This window comes from Rhinatrema bivittatum, chromosome 3, assembly GCF_901001135.1.
Source record: "Rhinatrema bivittatum chromosome 3, aRhiBiv1.1, whole genome shotgun sequence".
Taxonomy (NCBI): domain Eukaryota; kingdom Metazoa; phylum Chordata; class Amphibia; order Gymnophiona; family Rhinatrematidae; genus Rhinatrema; species Rhinatrema bivittatum.
Genome location: NC_042617.1, coordinates 250,204,209 through 250,228,814, shown reverse-complemented (window position 1 = coordinate 250,228,814; position 24,606 = coordinate 250,204,209). Strand labels below are relative to the sequence as shown.

Here is a 24,606-nt window from a genome sequence, read left to right as displayed (position 1 = left end):
GAGATCAACTTCTACCCCCCCAGTCGCTTCGGCCACGTCATCGACCTGCGACTGGGTAGTAACTCTGTTTGGGTCACGCTGCACTGGAGGCAGTCTGATGTCAGGGCTGAGGGATGCCTCATCTGTTGGAGCTCCCAGCTCTCCCCCACTAGGCCTCACATCAGCTTCACCCGTTCTCCCTTCTTGCTCCGGCTGGCACATAAACCGCAGGATATCCAGTTGCCCCAAGAGAGGTAAGGATTCTGGTGGAAAAATCCTTACTTTTCCCTTTCTTTTCGACTGCATAATTCCACTCAGTAATACACTAGAAGGAAATTCAAGAGCAACCTGCGTTCAGCGACCTTCCTATGCCGCCATCTTGCCCCAGAATCACTGGTACCTTTAAACTCCTGTTGACTTTTTGGATGTCTAGGATGGGTCAAAAAGTTCCTTCTTTCTTTGGGACCATGAAATATATGGAATGCCTCCCCTGTCTCTGCTCCGAAATCGGGACAGGGATCACGGCTTCCAAACTTAATAACCTTTGAAGGGTCTCCTCAATGCCCCCCCCCCCCTTGCTTTGGGAAATACAGCACGACTCCAGAAAGACCAATTTGAGAGGCTGAGAAAAATCTCCAATGGTCGGAAGTGAGTTTCATCCACTCCTCGTAAAAAAGAGACAACCTGCCCCCTATCGCCAAGGGCGGGAGTGGACTGGCCCAACTTCATTGGGAAGATTTGATGCCACCACTCCGGGGGTGGACCTGCCTCTAGAAGACTTTCCGGAACCTCGAAAGGACTGCTGCCTACTCAAGGGCTGGTGTGTTGTCGAGGATCCAGCCGGCCTGCCAGAACGGAAATGCCGCGCTTCCTGGAACCGGGGACAAGAGGAGAAAGGCTTTCACACTGACTTCTTATCCTCTGGCAGTTTGTTACCTTTAGTGTCTCCAAAAGACTTCATGAGCTGGTCGAGGTCCTCCCTGAACAGAAGCTTGACTTTAAAGGGAAGGTTACATGGCTTATGATCCTGAACATCCTTCAGAGCAGCTGCTCCGGCAATCGGAATGGTGGTCTTCCTGGTGACCATGGACATGGCAGCATCCATCTTCGGGATTTTAAGGGCATCCAAATGATCCTGCAGCAGCAGATATAGCTTCGTCATCGCTCTCCCCACCTTTAAACCAGAGTCCGGGGAATCCCATTCCCAGCTGATCAGCTTCTGGATCTTCTTCAAAATGGGGAAGGCGATAGGAGGTCTCCACAGGCCATCCAACACTGGATTAACCCCCTCATTATCTGACTCCTCTAGGGATAGCTTAACCCCCAATTCCTCCAGTTCCTAGGGAATAAGAGAGTGCAAGTCCTCCCTCTTGAACAGGCGTACCACCCGTGGGTTGTCACCTTCCGCTTTGGGCCCCTCAAAGGCCCCTAGATCATCCTTAGGATCATCCGGGTCCGAAGGGTGCCCCCCATCCAGGTCCGCATCCGGATCCGCCGTTGGAGACAAGCCACCCTCAGCCTGAAGGTCATCCAAATCCTCTGAAACCCTGGCATCTGCAGCCAGGTGGGCCCCCAGAGGCTTCTCCCATGATGTCACGGACCTTGCCGGGGACCCCCTCGGCCTCTTCGCGGGGTCAGCCGGGCTGTCCTTAAAATGCTTCTTCCCAACTTCCCTAGCCAGGAAAACCTCATGAAGCAGGAGGACAAATTCGGGAGAAAACCCTCTCGGGTCCCTCTGGGCTGTCGGGCCTTGACTCAGACTGTGCCTCTGCACCTTGCTGTACCGGGGGAGTGGGGGGGAATCCCCGGGGTTGAACCCCCTTACCCAGGTCCCCCTCCCCCGAGGAAGTGCCACCTATCTGAGGCCCTCCCCCCTTCACCACCGACCTTGAGGACCTCCATGATTTTGCGGGTCTGACAGAAGCCCCCCTCCGCAGCCCCCCCCCCCCCCGCTCACTCCGTGCAAAGGGAGAGGGGATTGAGATAAGCAGACCACACTCTGCAGGCCCAACAGGCCTCCTCCAACAGCCTGTCAGTCATTGGGCCTGTAAAAGTATTGCCATGCGCTGTAATCGCGGGGGCAGGGGCTCACCACGCGGCCGCTGAAGCAAGAAAGAGGAGCGCACTGCCGCACAAGTTCCCACCGGCGTGAAAGAAAAAAGTGCTGAAACGTGTGTGCAGTCAGTGCTAAAGAGAACAACGGAGAGGCAATTTCTCCCTCCTGGAGGCACTCTCCTACCGCGGCAGAGCCGCTTCTCCCCCCCTGCCAAAGCCTGACTCCTCCCGGGCCGACCCCTGATGATCCCGCCGCGAAGGCTGACTGTTAGGCAGCTCAGAAACACGGCCTGAGTCACTGCTGCTGCTGCTGCTTACCTTTTTTTTTTTTTTCTTTTTTAAAGGAGCTCCTAGCAGCCAAACACCCAAGGAGATAGGAAAAGAGACCCCAAAGAGAGATACTTCACTGAGTTTCAAGGATTGGAGGGGAGACTTCGGGACCCACTGAGGGAACCAGTCCCCTGGCTTTCAGTAGTCCCGGGGTTGTGGACTAAAACTAGCCAGGGGTATCCAACCCCCCATTTGCCCAGCTCAACCCAAGGGATGGCCCTCGACAGCAACCTGACACCTCGGAGAGCAGAAAAAACTTCCAAAACAAAGATCAGTCAAGACTGCAGGTAAACACCTCTACCATCTGCCTCTGCTGGAGGCAGAGAAATACTGAGGGACTGCCAGTGGCACTCTTGGATATGTAGCAGTGCCCAAAATTTTGTCCTCTGCCTCCACATTTTCTGGTAGGGATGAATAAAACCACTTGTCTGGATTGATCTGTGGTATTACAGGATTGAAAATTAGCAGGTAAGAACCAATTTTCTTTTAACTCTTGTTCTTTTTTGCTTGAATTTATATTAATTCCACATTAGCATTAATGAGGACTAACATGAACATGAGAGGACCAATGTGAAGAGCAGGGAGGGAAACATGGAATAGGCACTGAATTAGTGATTAGAGTTGGCATCTGCCCAAATTCATCATTTCTCACTGGACATGGTCCCTCTGGCATCCCTGCACCAAAACCTTATCACGTGCCACCCCACAAGACAGCCTCACCCATCCAAAGTAGTGAAACACACAATGGAGGTAAGAGAGAGGATGGAGGCCTCTTGTCCTCCCAGGGATGAACTAAATGTCACCAGCTGAAAGGATCCAGGAGAAAATCTGATACTTGCTTTTTACAGGTAGACAAATCGGTTCAGTGATCTCCGATTCAGGATGATCCATGAAGGGCAGATCTTCCTCTTGTTTAATGCTCAGTGAGAACACAGACGTTACAATCGGAAAGCCTGTGATGAGAAAACAAACATGTCTAGAAGGATTCACTGAGCGCCTTCTAATATTTTTATTAGGAAATGGATTTTAAGTCTCCAAATAATTGATATTAACGACCCATTTCCTGTGATGTGAAAATATAAAGCCCTTTAAATCCAGCATATTTACTTACTCATGGAGAGGTCATTCATGTTTTCTTTTCCCTCCCACTCACAGTGTTGAGTGAAATATTTATCATCTTCCTTTCTAATTTTGAATACTGCAGCAGGATTATGAATTGAGTAACCTGTCAATAAAATAGTAAAATTACATTTGAAATTTGTACTTGTAGAATCACTGGGGGTTTCATCCATTTCCTATTCTGATGGAGGAGTGTGTGTGTGTTGTTTGGTGTGTATTTGGCCTGACAAAGCTTGCCGAGAAGAAACAGTGATTTCGAGTACAGTCATTTCTAGTCATGACCCTCGTAGATGGAGGTATTGCAGGCACCCATTTTATCTGCAAGTATATGCCCTCATGGGAAGAAGGAATGCCAGCTTCTTAGGTCATCTGTGAAGGAAAACCCAAGTCCTCAAACATAAATATAACTATCTAGAGCAGTGGCATAGCCACGGGTGGGCCTGGGTGGGCAGGTGCCCACCCAACTTAGACCCAGGCCCACCCAACTGGCACCGGAACTGCAAGGCTGTCGCGGGATCCCATCCCCGCGACAGCGAACAAGAGAACCCATGCCTCGCGCGCCATCACAGCACACATGGGGAAGCGCTGCTGCGGCCGTATGGCCAACCGGTCTTCCTGTTCGGGGGGAGGAAGCGGAAGCGCCGCGCGCAGCTTCCGCTTCCTCCCCCCAATGCAGGAAGATCAGCTGGCCTCTCCTGCTGCCACCCGTTCTCCTGCTATCTTCGGACCAAACGGCCCGCCGAACTTCCTGTTTGGGGGAGCAGAAGCGCCGCGCACAGCTTCCGCTTTCTCCCCCAGAGCAGGAAGATCAGCTGCCTCTCCTGCTGCCACCGGCCTCCTGCTATCTTCTTCGGGCGTCGGGCCGTATGGTCCGCCGATCTTCCTGCTTGGGGGGGGGGGGGGGGAGGGAGGAAGCGGACGTTGTGCGCTACGCTTCCGCTCCCCCCCCGACAGGAAGTTCGGCGGGCAGTACGGCCCGACGCCCGAAGATAGCAGGAGGCCGGTGGCAGCAGGAGAGGCAGCTGATCTTCCTGCTCTGGGGGAGAAAGCGGAAGCTGTGCACGTGCTTGAATGTGTATGTGTGGATGAGAATGGGAGTGTGTGTGGGTGAAAACTGGAGCCTGGGTGTGTATGTGGGTGAGAATGGAAGCTTGAATATGTGGGTGAATGGGAGCTCGAATGTGTGTATGTGTGGTTGAGAATGGGAGCCTGGGTTTGTGGGTGGGTGAGAATGGGAGCTTGAATGTGTGTATATATGGGTGAGAATGAGAGCCTGGGTTTGTGTGGGTGGGTGAGAATGGAAGCTTGAATATGTGGATAAGAATGGGTGCTTGAATGTGTGTATGTGTGGGTGAGAATAGGACCTTAAATGTGTATATGTATGGATGAGAATGGGAGCTTGAATATGTGTGGGTGAGACTGGGAGCATGGGTTTGTGGGAGAGAATGGGAGTCTGGGTTTATGTGTGTGGGTGAGAATGGGTGCCTGGATGTGCGTCTGTGTGTGCATAAGAATATAAGCCTGGGGAGGGGTGAGAAAGTGAGAACTTGAATGTGAGCTGGGGGGGGGTGGAGAGCATATGAGAGTGACAGCTTGAGTGTGTGAGAGGGAGTCTGTGAGAGAAAGCGTGTGTGTGTGTGTGTGTGTGGAAGGGAAGAAGACAGTAATAGAAGAAAGACACTGAAAAGGAATTAGGAAATGAGCTATAAGGGAAAAAATGGGAAAAAGAGACCAGGACCAACTGATTAGAAAAATACAAAGATCAGACAACAAAGGTAAAAATATATATCTATATTTTGAGATGTTAGCAATTTAAATATAAGCAACACAACCGCTCTCTCAAAATTTATGGACAGGTAGGAGCCGTGTATAAAATCGTAATAATAAGAAGGCTAAAGTACCACAAATCACCGTGAATTATGTTTGTATTATTAAGTAAACCTCATACTTAGGCGTAGATGTGAATGCTATGCTGCATAATTTGGCATTATTTATCAGTAAAAAAACAACTAGTAGACCTGCATGCCTACAGCCCACCCATGTTAACCTTGTGCCCACCCAAAAAATCAATTCTGGCTACGCCACTGATCTAGAGGCCAGGGAAAAGGGATATATGGCCTGTGACATTTGGTTACTATTTCGAAGGGTTAAATTCTGTACAGTAAAATTATATGGTGCAGAGCTAACATGCTCTTGCACAGAAGTTGTGATTCTCAGGTGGGAATCAGAGAGATAAGTCATTCCTCCTGTTCCCCTGTGCCAGCTTTGGTTGTTAAGAAAAAAGTGATGGACAACTATAGGTTTCATACAGCTGAATATATAGGGATCGATTTCAAAACCTGCTTGTGCAAAAATGCCCACATACACACATATGTAGGCCAATCATGAGCAATGTGGATTTTTAAAGCCACAATTTACATGCATATATACCCGTGTGCAAGCAAATAATTAGAAGACTGAAGAGAGGAGGGACTGGGTGTTACAGAGCAGGGCCAACAAATATGCACATAACTCCATATTTTAAAACCGGAGGCTGCAGTGTGCATTGGCTTATAGCTGTATAACTTTACTGCTGCTCCTGATGAAGAACAAATCTGGAGATCTCACACTTTAAGGCTTACACAATAGGGTGAGGCGTCTGGGTCAAATGAGGGGCGTGCAGGATGAAGAACCAGAGAGGTCTGGATGACCTAGAGATTAACTGCGCAAACTGGTGGACTAATTGGAAAAACTGGGAATGTCTCTCACTCGAGCATGCTTTAAAAGCCACTCACATACACATATAAAAGCCAGCAAAGTCGTATGGAAGATATGCACAATAGGTTTGCTTGAGTATCCTCTTAAAATTAGGTGTATACTTACACACGGTAGGCATATTTTAAATCATGCGCTCGCAAGTGCACACATGATTAAAAATTTGTCTCTCTTCTCATGCGTCGATAAGGGCATGTATGGGCACCCGCATGCCGATATGCATGTGTATAGACACCCGCATGCTCATTTTAAAATTAGCATGATAAGTTTCAGCATTCAGCACAGCATTTTTGTCAGGTGGGTAGGAGGAATGTCTTTTACTGGGTGCTAGCAAACCACATCAACTCCTGATGGATGGGCTGAGATAAAGAGCAAGGTCCTAAATTTTAGGTGCTCACTGAACCTGGAAATAGGAAAACTGGGTCTTACCTGCTAATTTTCGTTCCTGTAATACCACAGATCAGTCCAGACCAGTGGGTTATACACTCCCACCAGCAGATGGAGGCAGAGAACAAAGCTTCAAGGCACTACTATATACCAAGTGTACCACATGCAGCTCCGCAGTATTGATTAATACCCAAGCCATGATGCAATAGTCAAACTTATAAACAATTCCCATAAGGGCGAACACGAAAAACAAAAATGCAAGGGTTAGATTCCCCTGAACCTGGAACCCCAGATCCAGACCATAGCCCATAACATTCAATGAATAAGGATCATCCCTTATATTCTTCTTACATACAGCAGCTAAACACCAGGAAAATCAGTCTTTCGGCAGGTCTACCAGGGCGGGCCTTGGACTGATCTGTGGTATTACAGGAACGAAAATTAGTAGGTAAGACCCAATTTTCCTTTCCTGAACATACCCAGATCAGTCCAGATCAGTGGGATGTACCAAAGCCACACTACAGTGGGCGGGAACCCGAAAGACCCGCTCTCAGAACGCTTTCCCCAAAGACTGCACCCTCCGGCACCCGTAAATCCAGACAGTAATGTCTTGTAAAGGTATGCATAGAGGACCATACAGCGGCCCTACATATTTCTTCAGGCGACACCAATTGACACTCTGCCCAGGAAGCCGTCTGCGCTCTAGTAGAATGCGTTTTCAAACCCGCTGGAATAGGTCGACCGTTGCCAATGTAGGATGAACAGATGGTCTCCTTCAACCATCGAGCCAAGGAGACCTTGGATGCCTTCTCACCCTTCTTTGGACCCCCAAACAACACAAGAAGATGGTCCGACCATCGAAAGGCGTTAATGACCTCTAAATACTGGAGCAAATACCATCCAACAGGTGAAGTTCTCTACCAGACGATGAGTCCCGAGCCCAATTTGAAAACCCGGGCAATTCCACAGATTGATTCACATGGAAGGCAGATACCACTTTGGGTAGGAAGGAAGGTACCGTACGCAAAGATACTTTATCCACCGAAATGCACAGGAAAGGATCCTGACAGGAAAAGCCTGCAGTTCGGAAATAGGTCTAGCAGAGCAAATGGCCACCAAGAAAACCGTTTTCAAAGTAAGGTCCTTGAGGGAGACCCGATGCAACGGCTCAAAGGGCGGAGCGGTCCGTAAAACCAGACTAAGATTCCAGTCCAGACATAGCTTATAAACTGGAGGGCGAAGATGCTTTACCCCTTTTAGGAAACGGACAACATCCAGATGGCTGGCCAGGGGCTTGCCCCCTATCCGGTTCCTGAGGCACCCCAGAGCCGAAACCTGGACCCGGAAGGAACTGTAGGCCAGGTCCTTAGACAAGCCCTGTTGCAGAAAGGCTAAAACATAGGGAATGGTCACTGAAAGGGGTATCACGCTGTGCTGATCACACCATCCTTCAAACACTTTCCACACCCGAACGTACGCCATGGAAGTGGAGGGATGTCAAGCCTGGAGGAGGGTGGAAATCACCGGTTCCGAATAGCCCTTCATTCGGAGTCGCCGCCTTTCAAAAGCCAGGCCTTGAGAGAGAAGCGATCCTCCAGATCTGAAAAGATGGATCCTTGAAGGAGGAGAACCGGGAGGTGGGTCAGTCGCAACGGACCATCTTCCGCTAGCTGAACAAGGTCTGCAAACCAAGGACGTTGTGGCCACTCTGGAGCCACCAGGACCACTGAACCTGGGTGTTGCTCTATATGTTGAAGAATGCGACCGATGAGGGGCCAAGTGGGAAAAAACAGAGCAGAATCTCGGTCGGCTACTTGCACACGAGAGCATCCAGACCGACTGACCCGACGTACTTTCGAGTTGTATCGCCATGAGATACAGCTGGGGAGCCCCCCATCTGGCACAAATGTGGTTCCAGGCCTCCCGGGAAAGTTCCCACTCCCCGGGATCCAGCTGATGTCGGCTGAGGAAGTCTGCCTGCAGGTTTTCCACCCCTGCCACTTGAGAGGCTGTGATTCCCTCCAGATGAATTTCGGCCCAAGCAAAGAGAAGATGAGTCTCCCGAGCCATTGCCAGACTCTTGGTGCACCCTGTCAGTTGAGATACACCACCATGGTGGTGTTGTCCGAGAAGACGCAAACCATTCTTTTTTGTACCTGAGGTAGAAATGACATCAACACCCTGCGAACCACCCTCATCTTGAGGCGATTGATGGACCAGGACTATTCCTGTACGGACCACGTGCCCTGGGCTGCATGACCCAGGTACACCGCTCCCCAACCTTGAAGACTTGAGTGCATCGACACGACCACCCAATCTGGGACTTCGAGGGACATGCCCTTCTGCAAGTTGGTCTCTGATAACCACCACTCCAGGCTGGTCCTGGTTTGCTGTGACAACGGTAATGGCAGTTTGTACTGTTCCGACACCGGGTTCCACCGAGACAATAGCGCCCTCTACAACGGTCTAACGTGAGCAAAGGCCCACAGCACCAACTCCAACGTCAACACCATGGAGCCCAGAAGCTGCAGATAGTCCCATACTTTGGATAACAGAAGATGCAGAATATGAAGAACTTGTTGCTGCAACTTGCGCATCCTATCCGTCATGAGGAACACCCAGCCGTCCTGAATGTCGAAGCAAGCTCCCAGATATTCTAGGGACTGCGATGGGATCAGATGACTTTTTGTTCCATTGATCACCCAGCCCAGTGACTAGAGCAACTGGGTTACCCGGCGTATCACTCGCAAGCAATCCTCCTCCGACTTTGCACGAATCAGCCAGTCATCGAGGTAAGGATTTATTTATTTATTTATTTATTTATTTATAGGTTTTTCTATACCGGCGTTCATGAAAAGACATATCACGTCGGTTTACATTGAACCAGGTTAGAAATACATCAAACAGGGTGGTTTAAACAGGGTTTAACATCAAACAAGAAAGGATGGTAGATTATTGCACGTTTAACATATAGAAACCATATATAACGAAACCATAGATTATTGCACGTTTAACAGCATATAAAGAAAAAACATAGAGTAATGAGCATTTAGCGATGGGGGAGGTAATGGTTTCAGTTCTTTAGGGAAAGGCTTGTCTGAAAAGCCACGTCTTAAGCTTTTTCTTGAACGTCCGATGGCAGGGTTCTTGGCGAAGGTCGGGGGGGAGAGAGTTCCATTGTGCGGGTCCGGTGGTGGAGAGAGCGCGTTTCCTGAGAGAGGATTTGGCAGGGGGTGCATAGAGGGTGCCTTTGTACGCTAATCTTATTGGTCTGGGCGACGTGTGAAGTCGAAGATGGATATTTAAATCGAGAGTGGTCTGCATGTGGATGGTTTTGTGTATCAGCGTCAGTACTTTATGGAGGATTCTGCATTTAATGGGGAGCCAGTGTAACTTTTTAAGGAGGGGGGTCACATGCTCTCCTCGGGTGGTGTTGGTCAGGATCCTTGCAGCGGAGTTCTGTAGCATCTGAAGGGGTCTGGTGGTATTCGTGGGAAGGCCGAGAAGGAGGGAATTACAGTAGTCTATTTTTGAGAGTATGATGGCCTGGAGTACCGTGCGGAAGTCGTGTGAATGTAGGAGAGGTTTCAATTTTTTTAGGATTTGTAGTTTGAAGAAACATTCCTTTGTTGTGTTATTGATACATTTTTTTAGGTTCAGATTGTTACCCAGAGTAACGCCGAGGTCTCTCACATGGGTGATGGAGGTCGTTTGTGGCGAAAGGAGGTTGCTGACCGCCAGATCTTTGTCATCCTGAGAGATGAGCAGGAGTTTCGTTTTGGCTGTGTTAAGAACTAAGTTAAGGCTGGAGAGGAGTAGGTTGATGGACTGTAGGCAACCATTCCAGAAGTTGAGGGTTTTGGAGATCGATTCAGTCACAGGAATGAGGATCTGCACGTCATCGGCATAAATGAAGTGAGTTATCTTTAGATTTGTGAGGAGTTGGCAGAGAGGGAGGAGATAGATGTTAAAAAGAGTGGGGGGAGAGAGAGGATCCTTGCGGGACACCACGAGTTGACCTGATGGAGGGAGATTCTTTGTTACTTATTCTAACCTTGAAACTCCTATTGCGGAGGAAGGATTTCAACCAATTGAGTGCTGTTCCTGATATGCCGATGTCTGATAGACGGTTGATGAGGTTGGAGTGGTTCACGGTATCGAAAGCGGCTGAAATATTGAGCAGTACCAGCAGAAAAGTTGTCTTTTTATCAAGGCCCAAGAGGATACTGTCCATGAGCGAGATTAGAAGGGATTCAGTATTTAACGATTTACGGAATCCAAACTGAGCTGGGGCAAGGATCTTGTGTTCGTCAAGGTATTCTGAGAGCTGGTTGTTGACAGTTTTCTCCATGAGTTTGGCAATAAGTGGGAGGTTGGCAATGGGTCGAAAGTTAGCAGGGTCGGAAGGATTCAGATTGGGTTTCTTTAGTAATGGCTTAACAGAAGCGAGTTTTAGAGAATCTGGTACTAATCCTTGTGATAGAGAGGTTGATAATTTCTGCAAGTGGTTTAGAAATTGTTTCTGGGCTGCTGATCAGTAGTTTTGATGGGATGTGATCCATCGGGTGAGAAGAGGGTTTCATCTTCTTTAGCAAGATTTCTATTTCGAGGGGAGAAATGGGTTCAAATGAATCGAAGATTGCTTTTTGGGAGTTGTTGGGGGTGTAAGGGGGAGGTGGCTGGATCTTGGCAGAGGCGAGTGGTGCTAAGAGAGTGGAGATTTTTTTGTCAAAGAATATAGCAAGTTCTGAGGACTTGACTTGGGCTTGGTCGTTTGGGATGGCAGGGGAGGTCGGCTGTGTAAGATCCACGATGTAAGAGAACAATGCCTTGGCGCCGAAGAAGAAGTTATGAATTTTGCGGGCGTAAAAGTCTTTCTTTGTGCGGAGTATAATTTTCCTGTAGTTGTGCATAGCTGTTTTGAATATTGATAAAGAAGATGCGGAGGGATTCCTGCGCCATAAGTGTTCTTTGCGTCTTAGGTCTTGTTTGACTTTTTTCAGTTCCGATGTGAACCACGGATTGTTGTTCTTGAGGGAAGGGTTTAAATCTTTTGTTGTTAGTGGGCATATTTTTTCTGCCACTTTATTAGTGATGTTGAACCAGGATGCAAGGGCTGAGTCTGCGTCAGACAGCTCGAGGTTAACGAGTTCCGTTGCGAGGTGGGAACTTAGGTCATCCAGTGAACAGGATTTCCTGAAGTGGATTGTTGTTTTGGGGAAGGGGCGGGCTAGGTTTTCCGATATCGTGAGGTCAGTAGTGATCAGCCAATGGTCAGACCAAGGGATTGGGGAGCAAATGGGTGAGGACGTTTGGGTAAGGCCTAAATTTATGAAGATGAGATCCAATGTGTGACCAGCTTTGTGCGTGGGACTGTTGATAATTTGATTGAAACTCATAGCTTTGAAGGAAGATAGTAGAGCTTCGCAATTGGAGGAGAGAGGAGTCGAATTAATGTGGAGGTTGAAGTCTCCCAAGATGATAGCTGGGGCATCTGTGTTGATGTATTTAGCAATGAGCTCAATGAGGTGTGATGGATCTGACTCTAGGAGGCTCGGAGGGGCGTAAATTACATAGAAACATAGAAATGACGGCAGAAGAAGACCAAATGGCCCATCTAGTCTGCCCAGCAAGCTTCACACATTTTATCTCTCATACTTATCTGTTTCTCTTAGCTCTTGGTTCTGTTTCCCTTCCTCCCCCACCTTTAATGTAGATAGCAGTGATGGAGCTACATCCAAGTGAAATATCTAGCTTGATTAGTTAGGGGTAGTAGCCGCCGCAATAAGCAAGCTACACCCATGCTTATTTGTTATACCCAGACTATGTTATACAGCCCTTATTGGTTGTTTTTCTTCTCCCCTGCCGTTGAAGCAGAGAGCTATGCTGGATATGCGTGAAATATCAGTCTTCTCCCATGCTGTTGAAGCAGAGAGCCATGCTGGATATGCATCGAAAGTGAAGTATCAGGCACATTTGGTTTGGGGTAGTAACCGCCGTAACAAGCCAGCTACTCCCCGCTTTGTGACTGCGAACCTTCTTTTCTTCTCCCCTGCCGTTGAAGCTTCCTGCCGTTGAGTGCCGCTTTGTGAGTGCCGAACCCTCTTTTCTTCTCCCCTGCCGTTGAAGCAGAGAACTATGCTGTATATGCATTGAAAGTGAAGTATCAGGCTTATTTGATTTGGGGTAGTAACCGCCGTAACAAGCCAGCTACTCCCCTCTTTGTGAGTGTGAATCCTTTTTTCCACATTTCCTCTTGTTTTTGAAGCTTAGAGCGATGTTGGAGTCACAGTAAGCATGTGTATGTTTATTTAATAAGGGTATTGTCTCCAGGCAGTAGCTATCATTCTGGCGAGTCACCCACTCTTCATTGGCGGCCTCTTGACTTTATGGATCCAGTGTTTATCCCACGCCCCTTTGAAGTCCTTCACAGTTCTGGTCTTCACCACATCCTCCGGAAGGGCATTCCAGGCATCCACCACCCTCTCCGTGAAGAAATACTTCCTGACATTGGTTCTGAATCTTCCTCCCTGGAGCTTCAAATCGTGACCCCTGGTTCTGCTGATTTTTTTCCTACGGAAAAGTTTTGTCGTTGTCTTTGGATCATTAACACCTTTCAAGTATCTGAAAGTCTGTATCATATCACCTCTGCTCCTCCTTTCCTCCAGGGTGTACATATTTAGATTCTTCAATCTCTCCTCGTACGTCATCCGATGAAGATCCTCCACCTTCCTGGTCGCCCTTCTCTGTACCGCCTCCATCTTATCTTTGTCTTTTTGAAGATACGGTCTCCAGAACTGAACACAGTACTCCAGGTGAGGCCTCACCAAGGACCTGTACAAGGGAATAATCACTTCCCTTTTCTTACTCGATATTCCTCTCTCTATGCAGCCCAGCATTCTTCTGGCTTTAGCTATCGCCTTGTCGCAATGTTTTGATCAATTAAGCAGATTTGTTTGTAGTTGTTTTGAGTTGAAGAAAGCGATTTCGAGTCTGGAGTCGGATCTAAAAGAAGGCCACCGCCTCTTTTTTTTGAGTCTGAGAACTGAGAAAAGATCATAATGCTGTAGAGGTAGTTGGTTGGTTAACGCTATGTGTGTGGGTTTTAGCCAGGTTTCCGTAATTGTGCAGATGTCCGGTTGGGAGTCCGGTAAATAGTCATTGAGGATATGGGTTTTTTTTGTAAGGGATTGGACGATGAAGAGAATAATGGAGAAGAGAGATAGCCCAATGAATTGTGTAATGGGGGGAAGCCATTATGGGTAACAACCTGTTATGCTGGGGGAGGGGGGGGGGGGTCGAGGTGGTATGTTTTCTCCGGTTGTTGTAAAAGTTTTTTATAATAGGGATGGGGAATGTTAGCATGTTTGCTAGGCTGAAGTGTGCTGAGTATAGAGGAGGTCGGAAGGGGGGTGTAGCTGTGCCTAAAAACCTTGTGATTTTAGATTGAAAAATAATAGAAGCTGGGGCCCTTAGTGGCTGCACGAAAGGATGGACTAACACTCCCTCCATCTGGAGGGCCATCACTACGACTACCATTACCTTGGTAAAGGTTTGTAGAGCCGTCGCCAAGCCGAAAGGGAACGCCCGGAACTGAAAATGCTGTCCCAGAATCTTGAAACGCAGGAACTGCTGATGATTGCTCCGAATCGGGATGTGGCGGTAGGCTTCTGAGAGATCCAAGGAGGCGAGGAACTCCCCTTTGCAGACGGCTGCGATGACTGTTCTGAGGGTCTCCATCCGGAAGCGAGGGACCCTCAAGCTGACGTTCACTTCCTGAAGATCCAGGATAGGACAGAAGGTGCCTCCTTCTTCGGGACCACAAATTAAATGGAGTATCGCCCTCTTCCCTGCTCATCCAGGGGAACGGGAACAATTGCTTCCAGATTGAGCATTCTTTGAATCGTCTCCTCTACTGCTGCCCGCTTGTTGCGGGAAATGCAGCGCAACTCCAGAAAGGTCTTCTTGAGTGGGTGAGAAAGTTTTAAGGCGTAGCCTACTCTTATGACCTCTAGAACCCAATGGTCTGAGGTGATTTTTGCCCACTCCTTGAAAAACTGTGACAGGAGTGAGCAGGCCTGACATCATTGGGCAGGCTTTCCGGCTCCCGCTCCTTGACTGGAGCCACCTCGTGTCGGCCTGTAGGATCCACAAAAGAACTGCTGTCGAGCCGTTGACTGCCTGGAGCTGGAGGAGGAAGGGCCACCCCTCCCCTGCCTGAAACGCCGTGTCTCGATAATGGGCCTGTGGAGGTAAGGACTTCTTGAATGGCTTTCTATCCTTGGGTAGCTTGTTCCCCCTTGGTGTCACCCAAGCTGGTCCAGATCCTCCCCAAAGAGAAGTTGTCCCTGAAAGGGAAGGTTACACAACTGCGATTTGGAGGATGCTTCCGCCGCCCAATTTCAGAGCCACAGAAGACGTCTGGTCGCCACCAAAGAGACCATGATCCGGGCCAAGGTTCGCACCAGATCGTACAAGGCATCCGCCACATAAGCAATGCCCGCCTCCAGCCGGGCGCGGGGACAAAACTCCAGAGGAAGCTGGATCCTGCGGTTTCTGGATCCAACAGAGAGAAGCACGCTGCATCATGCTAGCGCAAACCGCCACTCAAAGGCTCAAGGAGGAGACCTCAAAGAGGCACTTAAGGTGAAATTCCAGCTTGCGGTCCTAAACATCCCTCAGAGCCACGGTGCCCACCACTGGAATGGTAGTCTTCCTAGTGACCGCCAACACCACCGCATCCACCTTTGGAGTCTTCAAGCGCTCCAAATGCTCTTCGAGAACCGGGTACAGTTTAGTCATAGCCCGGCCGACCTTGAGGCCTGCATCCGGAGAGTCCCATTTCTGACTGATAAGCTTCTGGATCTTTTTTGGTATAGGAAAGGCACTGGGTGGACCCCGGAGCCCGTCAAGGATCAGGTTAACCCCTTCATTATCGGACTCTTCCTGCGACAACTTCAGACCTAACTCCTCTAGCACCAAAGGAATAAGGGGGCACAACTCTTCCTTCTTAAAGAGGCAAACCATCCGAGGATCGTCCCCTTCCGTCCCGGGCTCCCCCAGAGTCTGGTGATCCCCACCGGTATCCAAATTGGGAGAGAGGGTCCCGTCTGGGTCCACAGCGGTGTCCTCCTAGGGGGAGGGGGATCCTCCCCCTGCGGGTCACCTGGGCCATCAAGATCCCCACGGACCCCGGCCGCTCAAGAACCCTGAGAGTCGGGGCGTGACTTCAGGTGTTTCGAGGACCCCCCAGCCCCGTCCTGTGACTTGCGCTTAGCCGACTTACTGGCTAAGAAAGCCTCATGCATGAGAAGCACAAATTCAGGCGAGAAGCCCCCCAGGCTCATCTCATTGGCTCTGGAATCCGAATCCATGTCCTTAGAATCTTCTTGACTCGGCTCACACACCGCGGGGGACAGCGGGGGAGGGTCCTCCTGGGATTCCTTTCTGACCGAGGTAGTGAAGGCCGCCAGAGACCTGGCCCTGGAGCCAGTCCCCGAAGCTGACCTCCGTGTGGCCTTTTTTGTCCTGACCCTTCGAAGAGGTCCCCTCCCCCTCCGCAGCACAAGACGTGCATAGGGAGAGGGAATCCAGGTAAGCCAACCATGTTTCACAGGCGTTACAAGCCTCCATCAGAGGTTTTTCAGCCATTTCTTGCTTGCGGCGAATCCCCAGGGGCCCCCCTGGGTCAGGCCTGAAACGCAATCCCCCTAAATGGCACACGCGCCAAAAATAGCCTGGGCACTCCGAGCAGATGTGCAGGAAGGCAGTCGGCAGAGAAAGAAGCCTGAAAAAAAAAAAATCCAAACTTTATGCTGCTGTTGGAATGCATGCTACCTTGGTAGCTGCTCTGATTTTAAGAACATGAGTGCTCAATAATTGTGTTCCCAAGAGGTAATAACGTTTTTTACCTTTTTTTCATTCTATTTAATTTAATTTTTTCATTACCATCATTTTTTCTTATTAATATGAGTTTTTTTATGTTTAAGTCTGTTTATGAACCTCCATGGAAAGAGCACACCCATTGAACTTGTCAATCTCGTTTTGAATGAGGTACGGTTTTATATAAATAATTTTATTTTTCCTTTTAAGACAGTTGCTTTTTTCATATTTTTTAATTAATTAATTAATTTTTTTTTTATTAGGCTTGAGCGATTGAAAAGCACATCTTAAAAGTGACAGTCTGTTGTTTTCAGGTAATATAAGTAATTCTGTATGTGACTTGGTTTTGCTGAAATTTCTCTTCCTTGTCTCCTCCTCTTTTCAGAACATGTTTGTACCATCCTGTATTTGCATTTTTTAATGGACATCTATTGTATTAATTACCTTACATGACTATAATTCTTTGTATGCTTAACAGCCTATGTCAAGTTATTTCCGTATCTGTGTGTTTTTTAATTTAAATTATTTATTTTATTATAGCCCCTGAAGCAGCCCCCCCAATGGGCGAAACTCAGGCCTAGAGTCGGGCAATCATTTATTCAATAAACAGATTTTTTAAGGATTTTCGGCTATTCCTTGTTTTAATTCCTCAAAAAAACCAAGATGGCCACCGCGGCTAAAATTAGCTTGGCACCGCCGAGCGATCACTAGTAGCGCGGCCCTGACTCCTTGCCAGGGTAGGGCAGGCCCCCACAGCACTGAACCCGCTGCCTGATCTCTCCCCTGGAGCCCTCCAGAGCTCAAGGGGTTGCTAGGCTCAGCTCTGCTGAGCAGACTGAGGCACGCGGCAGAGCCGCTGACAAGAAGCAGGAAGAAAAAAAACTTTTCTTTTTTTTTTTTTTTTTTAAATAAAACTTAACCAACTATAAAAAAAATAACAAATTTTCCCCAAAGGGGCTACTTCCCTAGGTCAGAGGACACTCCAAGGGAGGTTTCGGGATCGCTGAGGGAGCCAGTCGCCTGGCTATCGGTGGTCGCGGGGTCCTCGGGCTAACACTGCCAGGGGTATCCGACCTCCCATTCACCCGGCTCTACCCGAGGGATGGCCCAAAAAACGGAACCTGGCACCTCGGGGAGCACACAATGCCAGAACTCAGCTCAGAGCTGCAGGTATGCACCACCACCATCTGCTGGAGACAGAGAAATACTGAAGAGCTGCAGGTGGCACACTTGGTATATAGTAGTGCCTCGAAGCTTTGTTCTCTGCCTCCATCTGTTGGTGGGAGTGCATAACCCACTGGTCTGGATTGATCTGGGTATGTTCAGGAATAGCATTTGTCCAGCCCTGAAAAAAATGACACCCATCCTGAAATGTGTATATAGATAGAAAAGATATATTTATTTTTATTTATTTTATATTTCGCTTTTCACACTTTTCTCAGTGCTTCAAAGTGGATTACATTCAGGTACTGTAGGTATTACCCTGTGACATGAGGATGCCATGAATCTCTTTGATGACCTTCTTGTACAGCTCCTTCTGCCATTCTCCCAGAATGTCCCACTCCACTTCCAAGAAATAAGCAACAACATCTCTGAATGTGACCGATGCCTGGAACAGCAAACAGGACATCCTCAGACTCTCTCTCTCAAGCTTCATTATAATGCATGTGTTAGTATTCTTATTAGATGATTGTATTGGATAGGAAATAAAGGTCAAGAAATGGTGATTATTGTCTTAGATCTGTCCACCCCATTTAATACAGTCAATCATCAATTACTGGTGGACCGACTTAAGATTTGGGGGGATTCAGGGAATAGTATTGAGAAGGTTTATCTTCTTTTTATAAGATTTATTTTATTTAAAAGTTTTTGTATACTGCACAATAAGGCATGATTGCCTGTCTAGGCAGTTTACAAAAATACAAACATAATTTATGACAAAAAGAAAAGAATTAAGATACAATTAAAATACATACATTAGAATTTTAATTCTAATGATATCATCGTAGTGGTATATAACTGCAGTTATTATGTATTATAAGCACTATTAAACAGATAAGTTTTCAGTATTTCCTTAAAATCTTTGGAATTTTCTGTCAATCGAATTTGTTCAGGAAGAGAGTTCCACAGGGTCGGACCTGCTACAGAGAAGGCCTTTTTCCGAATTAAAGCTAGGCTTATTATTCTGAGGGAATTTCTAACATACATTTGTCCATAGAGCGGAGTTGTCTTGGCAGTTTATATATTTGCAGTAGGGAACAGAGCCACACAGAGTTAGAGTTGTAGAGGAGGTTATGAATAGTGGACAGGATTTTGTATGTGATGCGATGGCTTATGGGGAGCCAGTGAAGCTGATGTAAGATGGGTGTTTTATGTTCTTTTCGTGGTAGATTGAATAACATTCTCGCTGTTGCATTTTGGACGAGCTGTAGAGGATGTATTGGTATTGTTGATAGCGGTAGTCCTAAATATAGTGAATTGCAGTAATCTAATTTTGTTAGAATTAAGGCTTGTGTAACTGTGCGAAAATCAGATGGTAATAGTAAGGGTTTGAGTTTTTTGAGCATATGTAAGTTGAAGAAGGATTTTTTGACTATTTCAGAAATGTTATTGGTCATTGATATTCTCGAGTCTATGATCATGCCTAGATTTTTTGCATGGTATTTTATGGGTATATGTTGTTTTTCGAATGTGAGTGTTTGTGGGGGTTGATGAATTGAGGACAAGTATATTAATGATGAATTGTGGACAAGTATATTAATTCTGTTTCTGCAGGGTGTAATTTTAGTCTGTTATGTTAAGTAAATTTGTAGTAGAAAAAAGTTTGCAATGAGTGGTCAAAAGTCAGCATTGCTCTGCTCCCTGGAACCTGCAATATGGGGGGGGGGGAGGGTAACTACAGAGTTCAATCCTGTAACATATATATGACCCCTTTGTGCGATGTCATAGTGAGACAGGATTATATTTTCCCTGTTATGCAGATAGCATCCTGATTTTATATTCAATTTCAAGAGAGGGGTTGGATAAGATGATGAAGATTAATCAAGGACTACAGGTAATATCATGCTGGCTGGAAAAAATGGATATGATTAAATACTGGTAAGTCTGAAGCTTGGTGGATGAGTAGGGTGAATCCCCATGTGGATTTCCAAATTGAGATGAATGAATCTAAGATTGCATTGCAATACAGACTACAGTCTTAAATTTAGTAATCAAGGGATCATATTAGACTCTGAACTTTCTCTGGATGGACAAATTTCAGAAATGGAGAAATTACTTACCTGATAATTTCATTTTCCTTAGTGTAGACAGGGCCAGTGGGTTTATGCTCCTCTGCCAGCAAATGGAGATGGAACAAGCTGATGTCACAGTATATATAAACCTGCAGTGAACCCAGCCTGCCAGTATTCTCTTCAAAAGCAACTGTGGACAGACTAGCAAAAAACATGATTAAAAACAGATAACCAGAACTGTACTCAAGTAACCATAAGCACAGAACTCACATAAGAGTCTAGATACCCCAAGCTAGGAACTGGATGAACACTTACCAGTTATCACTTGGGACTCAGAGCCCCACAGGAGGACTATTGACACACTTATTTGGCAGTCGAGGGCGAAAAGCTGAGTCCATCTGTCTACACTAAGGAAAACAAAATTATCAGGTAAGTAATTTTTCCATTTTCTAGCGTGTAGACAGATGGACTCAGGACCCGTGGGATGTACCAAAGTTACTCCCCAACAGGGTGGGAGGTTGCCCGTAGCCAAGTCAACACCGCACTTGCAAAGGCTGCATCCTTCTGGGCCTACAAATCCAGATGATAAAACCTGGAAAAAGTGTGTAAGGAGGACCATGTCACAGCTCGGCAGCTATGGACAGGAGACAACAGAGTAACCTCCGCCCATGATTCTGCCTGAGCCCTAGTGGAATGGGCCATAACCTGAGTAGGCAACAGCTTTCCAGCATCCACATACATGGCCGTAACCACCTCCTTAATCCAACAAACTATGGTAGCCCGCAAAACCAGAGCGCCCTTCTTACTCCTGCCATGGAGAACAAACAGGCGATTCGCCTTTTGAAAAGACTCAGAGACCTCCAGATACTGCATGACAGGACACTTAACATCCTAGGAGTGCAAAAGGTGAAACTCCTCCACATTCCTGACCTTAACCAGGGACGACAAGGAGATGGATCAATTCAAATGAAAGTCCAAGACTACTTTGGGCAAGAAGGATGGAATAGTACGCAGCTCTAACACACCCGGAGTCACCTGAAGGAACGGCTCCCAGCAAGACATGGCCTGCAGCTCAGAAAACCAACACACAGAACATATAGCCACCAGGAATACAGTCTTCAAGGTCAACAACCGTAAGGAAAGGCTAAGAACATGAGAACATAAGGTGCCATACTGGGTCAGACCAAGGGTCCATCAAGCCCAGCATCCTGTTTCCAACAGTGGCAAGTACCCAAAAACTAGTATGTCCCATGCTACTAATGCTAGTAATAGCAGTGGCTATTTTCCAAGTCAACTTGATTAATAGCAGGTAATGGACTTCTCCAAGAACTTATCCAAACCTTTTTAAAACCTACACTAACTGCACTGACCAGATCCCCTGGCACCAAATTCCAGAGTTTAATTGTGCGTTGAGTGAAAAAGAATTTTCTCCGATTAGTTTTAAATGTGCTACATGCTAACTTCATGGAGTGCCCCCTAGTCCTAGTATCCGAAAGAGTAAATAACCGATTCACATTTACCCGTTCTAGACCTCTCATGATTTTAAACATCTCTATCATATCCCCCCCCCCCCCCCCCCCCCTCAGCTGTCTCTGCTCCAGGCTGAACAGCCCTAACCTCTTTAGTCTTTCCTCATAGGGGAGCTGTTCCATCCCCATTATCATTTTGGTCGCCTTTCTCTGTAACTTCTCCATCACAACTATATACTTTTCAGATGCGGCGACCAGAATTGTACATAGTATTCAAGGTGCGGTCTCACCATGGAGCGATACAGAGGCATTATGACATTTTCCGTTTTATTCACCATTCCCATCCTAATAATTCCTAACATTCTGTTTGCTTTTTTGACTGCCGTAGCACACTGAGCTGACGATTTCAATGTATTATCCTCTAGGACGCCTAGATCTTTTTCCTGGGTGGTAGCTCCTAATATGGAACCTAACATCATGTTAATTACAGCATGGGTTATTTTTCCCTATATGCATCACCTTGCACTTATCCACATTAAATTTCATCTGCCATTTGGATGTCCAAATTTCCAGTCTCACAAGGTCCTCCTGCAATTTATCACAATCTGTTTGTGATTTAACTGCTCTGAATAATTTTGAATCATTTGCAAATTTGATTACCTCACTCGTCGTATTCCTTTCCAGATCATTTATAAATATATTGAAAAGCTGGGTCCCAGTACAGATCCCTGAGGCACTCCATTGCCCCCCGTCCACTGAGAAAATTGTCCATTTAATCCTACGCTCTGTTTCCTGTCTTTTAACCAGTTTGTAATCCACGAAAGGACATCGCCACCTATCCCATGACTTTTTACTTTTCTTAGAAGCCTCTCATGAGGAACTTTATCAAATGCCTTCTGAAAATCTAAACATACTACATCTACTGGTTCACCTTTGTTCCATTAAACGATGTCTTTCTATATGTTCTGTGATTTTGATCTTTAGAACACTTTCCAGTATTTTGCCTGGCACTGAAGTCAGGTTAACTGGTCTGTAGTTTCCCGGATCGCCCCTGGAGCCATTTTTAAATATTGGGGTTACATTAGCTTCCCGCCAGTCTTCAGGTACAATGGATGATTTTAATGATAGGTTACAAATTTTAACTAATAGATCTGAAACTTCATTTTTTAGTTCCTTCAAAATGTTGGGGTGTATACCATCCGGCCAAGGAGATTTACTACTCTTCAGTTTGTCAATCAGGCCTACCACATCTTCTAGGTTCACCATGAGTTTGTTCAGTCCATCTGAATCATTACCAATGAAAACCTTCTCCAGAACGGGTATCTCCCCAATATCTTCTTCAGTAAACATAGTGGTTGGAACGTGGTTGGAACGTAGGACCTGCCAAAAAGTCCAGCACCAAATTAAGACTCCACAGTGGAACCGGAAACCTCAAGGGAGGCCTAAAATGCTTTTCTCCTTTCAAAAAACAAAAGAAACACGATTCACCAGGCTTCTGAAACAGGCAAGAGCCGCAACCTGAACCTTCAAGGAATTAAGGGCCAATCCTTTATTCATCCTGCACAAAATCCAGAATGAGAGGGATCTTAAGTGAAAGAGGAAGCACACCCAACTCTTCACACTGGGCCTCAAAAACTCTCCAAAGCCGCAATTAAGTCAAAGAAGTGGAGAACTTGCAAGCGCGGAGTAAAATGGCAATCACCGCAGAGGAATAACCATGCTTATTCCTCTCAAGGGCCAAACTGTCAGATGCTTGTGAAGAACCGGTCCATGCTGTAGCAGATCCATGTGTGGAGGAAGACGAAGGGGGAGCCTCCAGCAGGAGTTGTCGCAAATCTGCATACCACGAACACCTGGGTCAGTCTGGCACCACCAGGAGTTCTAGCCCCCTGTGGCCTTCAATCTTGCAAATTATCCTGCCCAGCAAGGACCTCGGAGGAAGGCATAAAGCAATCTGCCTTCCAGCCAGACCTGTATGAGAGCATCTATTCCCAGGGACCATGGTTCTCTCCTGCAACTGTACAATCGAGGAACCTGCGCATTTTGAGAAGTCACCAGCAGGACTAAGAACGGAAGACCCCAGTGCTCCATAATCAGCTGAACTACCTTGGCTGACAACACCCACTCTCCTGGGTCCAGACTCTCCCTACTAAGAAAGTCTGCTCTTACGTTGTCTTTTCCTGAAATGTGAGAGGCTGAGATCATCTCCAGATGACATTCTGCCTGGTCCATCAGCTGGTCTATTTCCTGCAACAATTGCTGGCTCTTGGTTCCTCCACGGTGATTAATATAGGCCACTGCCATCGCATTGTCTGACATCACACGAACCACTTGATTCCGCAGCCTGTGGCTGAACTGCAAGTATGCCAGCCATACCGCCCAGGCCTCCAGGCGATTGTTGTTCCAGCAGGACTCTTCGGCATTCCAGCACCCCTAGACTGTTAACTCCAGACAGCGAACCCCCGAACCATGGAGACTCACATCTGTCGTGAGTACTAACCAGGCCGTCAAGACAAGGGAACTCCCTTTCTCAGATGATCCCCCTGCAACCACCACTGGAGGTGGGAGCAGATGTCCATAAGCAAGTGGAGCTGAACCGCATAATCCTGAGACTGCGGGTGCCAACGAGATAGAGGGCGCTGAAGAAGACATATATGCGCCCTTGCCCATGGCACCACTTCCAGTGTAGTCATCATAAAGCCGAGTACTTGTAAGTAGGACCAAACCATCGGGCATATGGTGTTCATCAACTGACACACTTGAGACATCAATCTCTGGATCCGAACTTCCAGTAAGAAAACTCTGTCCTGTCCCGTGTCGAACCAGACCCAAGATACTCCAACAACTGGGTTGGCTGAATATCGCTCCTGGTCAGGTTTACCACCCAACCAAGCTCCTGCAATAAGGAGATCACCTTGTGTGTCACCAGGCGGCTCTCCACCTGAGACTTGGCTCAAATCAGCCGGATGTCCAAATATCGGTGTACTGGATTCCTTTTTTTCATAATCTTGGAAAATGTTCCAGGAGCAGTTGCTAGACCAAAAAGGCAGCGCCTGAAACTGATAATGGCACTCTAACACTGCAAAACATTGAAAGTGTTGGTGTTCCAATCGGATGGGATTATGAAGGTAAGCATCTGACAGAACCAAGGAGGTCAGAAATTCCCTTGACTGCACCGCCATTATCACAGAGCGTAAAGTTTCCATTCGAAAATGAGTCACCTTCAAGTGACGATTGACCTTCTTGAGATCTAGAATGGGACAAAAGGAGCCCTCCTTCTTGGGCACAACAAAAGAAATGGATTATCGCCCCATACTTTCTTGAGACGTGGGCACCAGAACCACAGCTCTCAGTCTGAGGAGCCTTTGACGCATGAACTCCATTGCCTGCTTCTTCTG

The 24,606-nt window shown here is 47.2% G+C and overlaps 1 protein-coding gene across 1 annotated transcript in view; it reads right to left on the bottom strand.

Moving 5' to 3' along the window:
• Positions 1–880: 880 nt before the first annotated feature.
• The window catches only part of LOC115088545, a 97,224-nt gene continuing 73,498 nt past the window's right edge, over positions 881–24,606 (bottom strand). Inside the window, exons 7-11 of the mRNA XM_029596805.1 lie at positions 17,989–18,115; positions 3,476–3,589; positions 3,200–3,317; positions 1,364–1,652; positions 881–1,318 (exon numbers count right to left, since the gene is read on the bottom strand). Of these exons, the coding sequence (XP_029452665.1) occupies positions 881–1,318; positions 1,364–1,652; positions 3,200–3,317; positions 3,476–3,589; positions 17,989–18,115 (1,086 nt within the window). The remainder of the gene's footprint in view (positions 1,319–1,363; positions 1,653–3,199; positions 3,318–3,475; positions 3,590–17,988; positions 18,116–24,606) is intronic.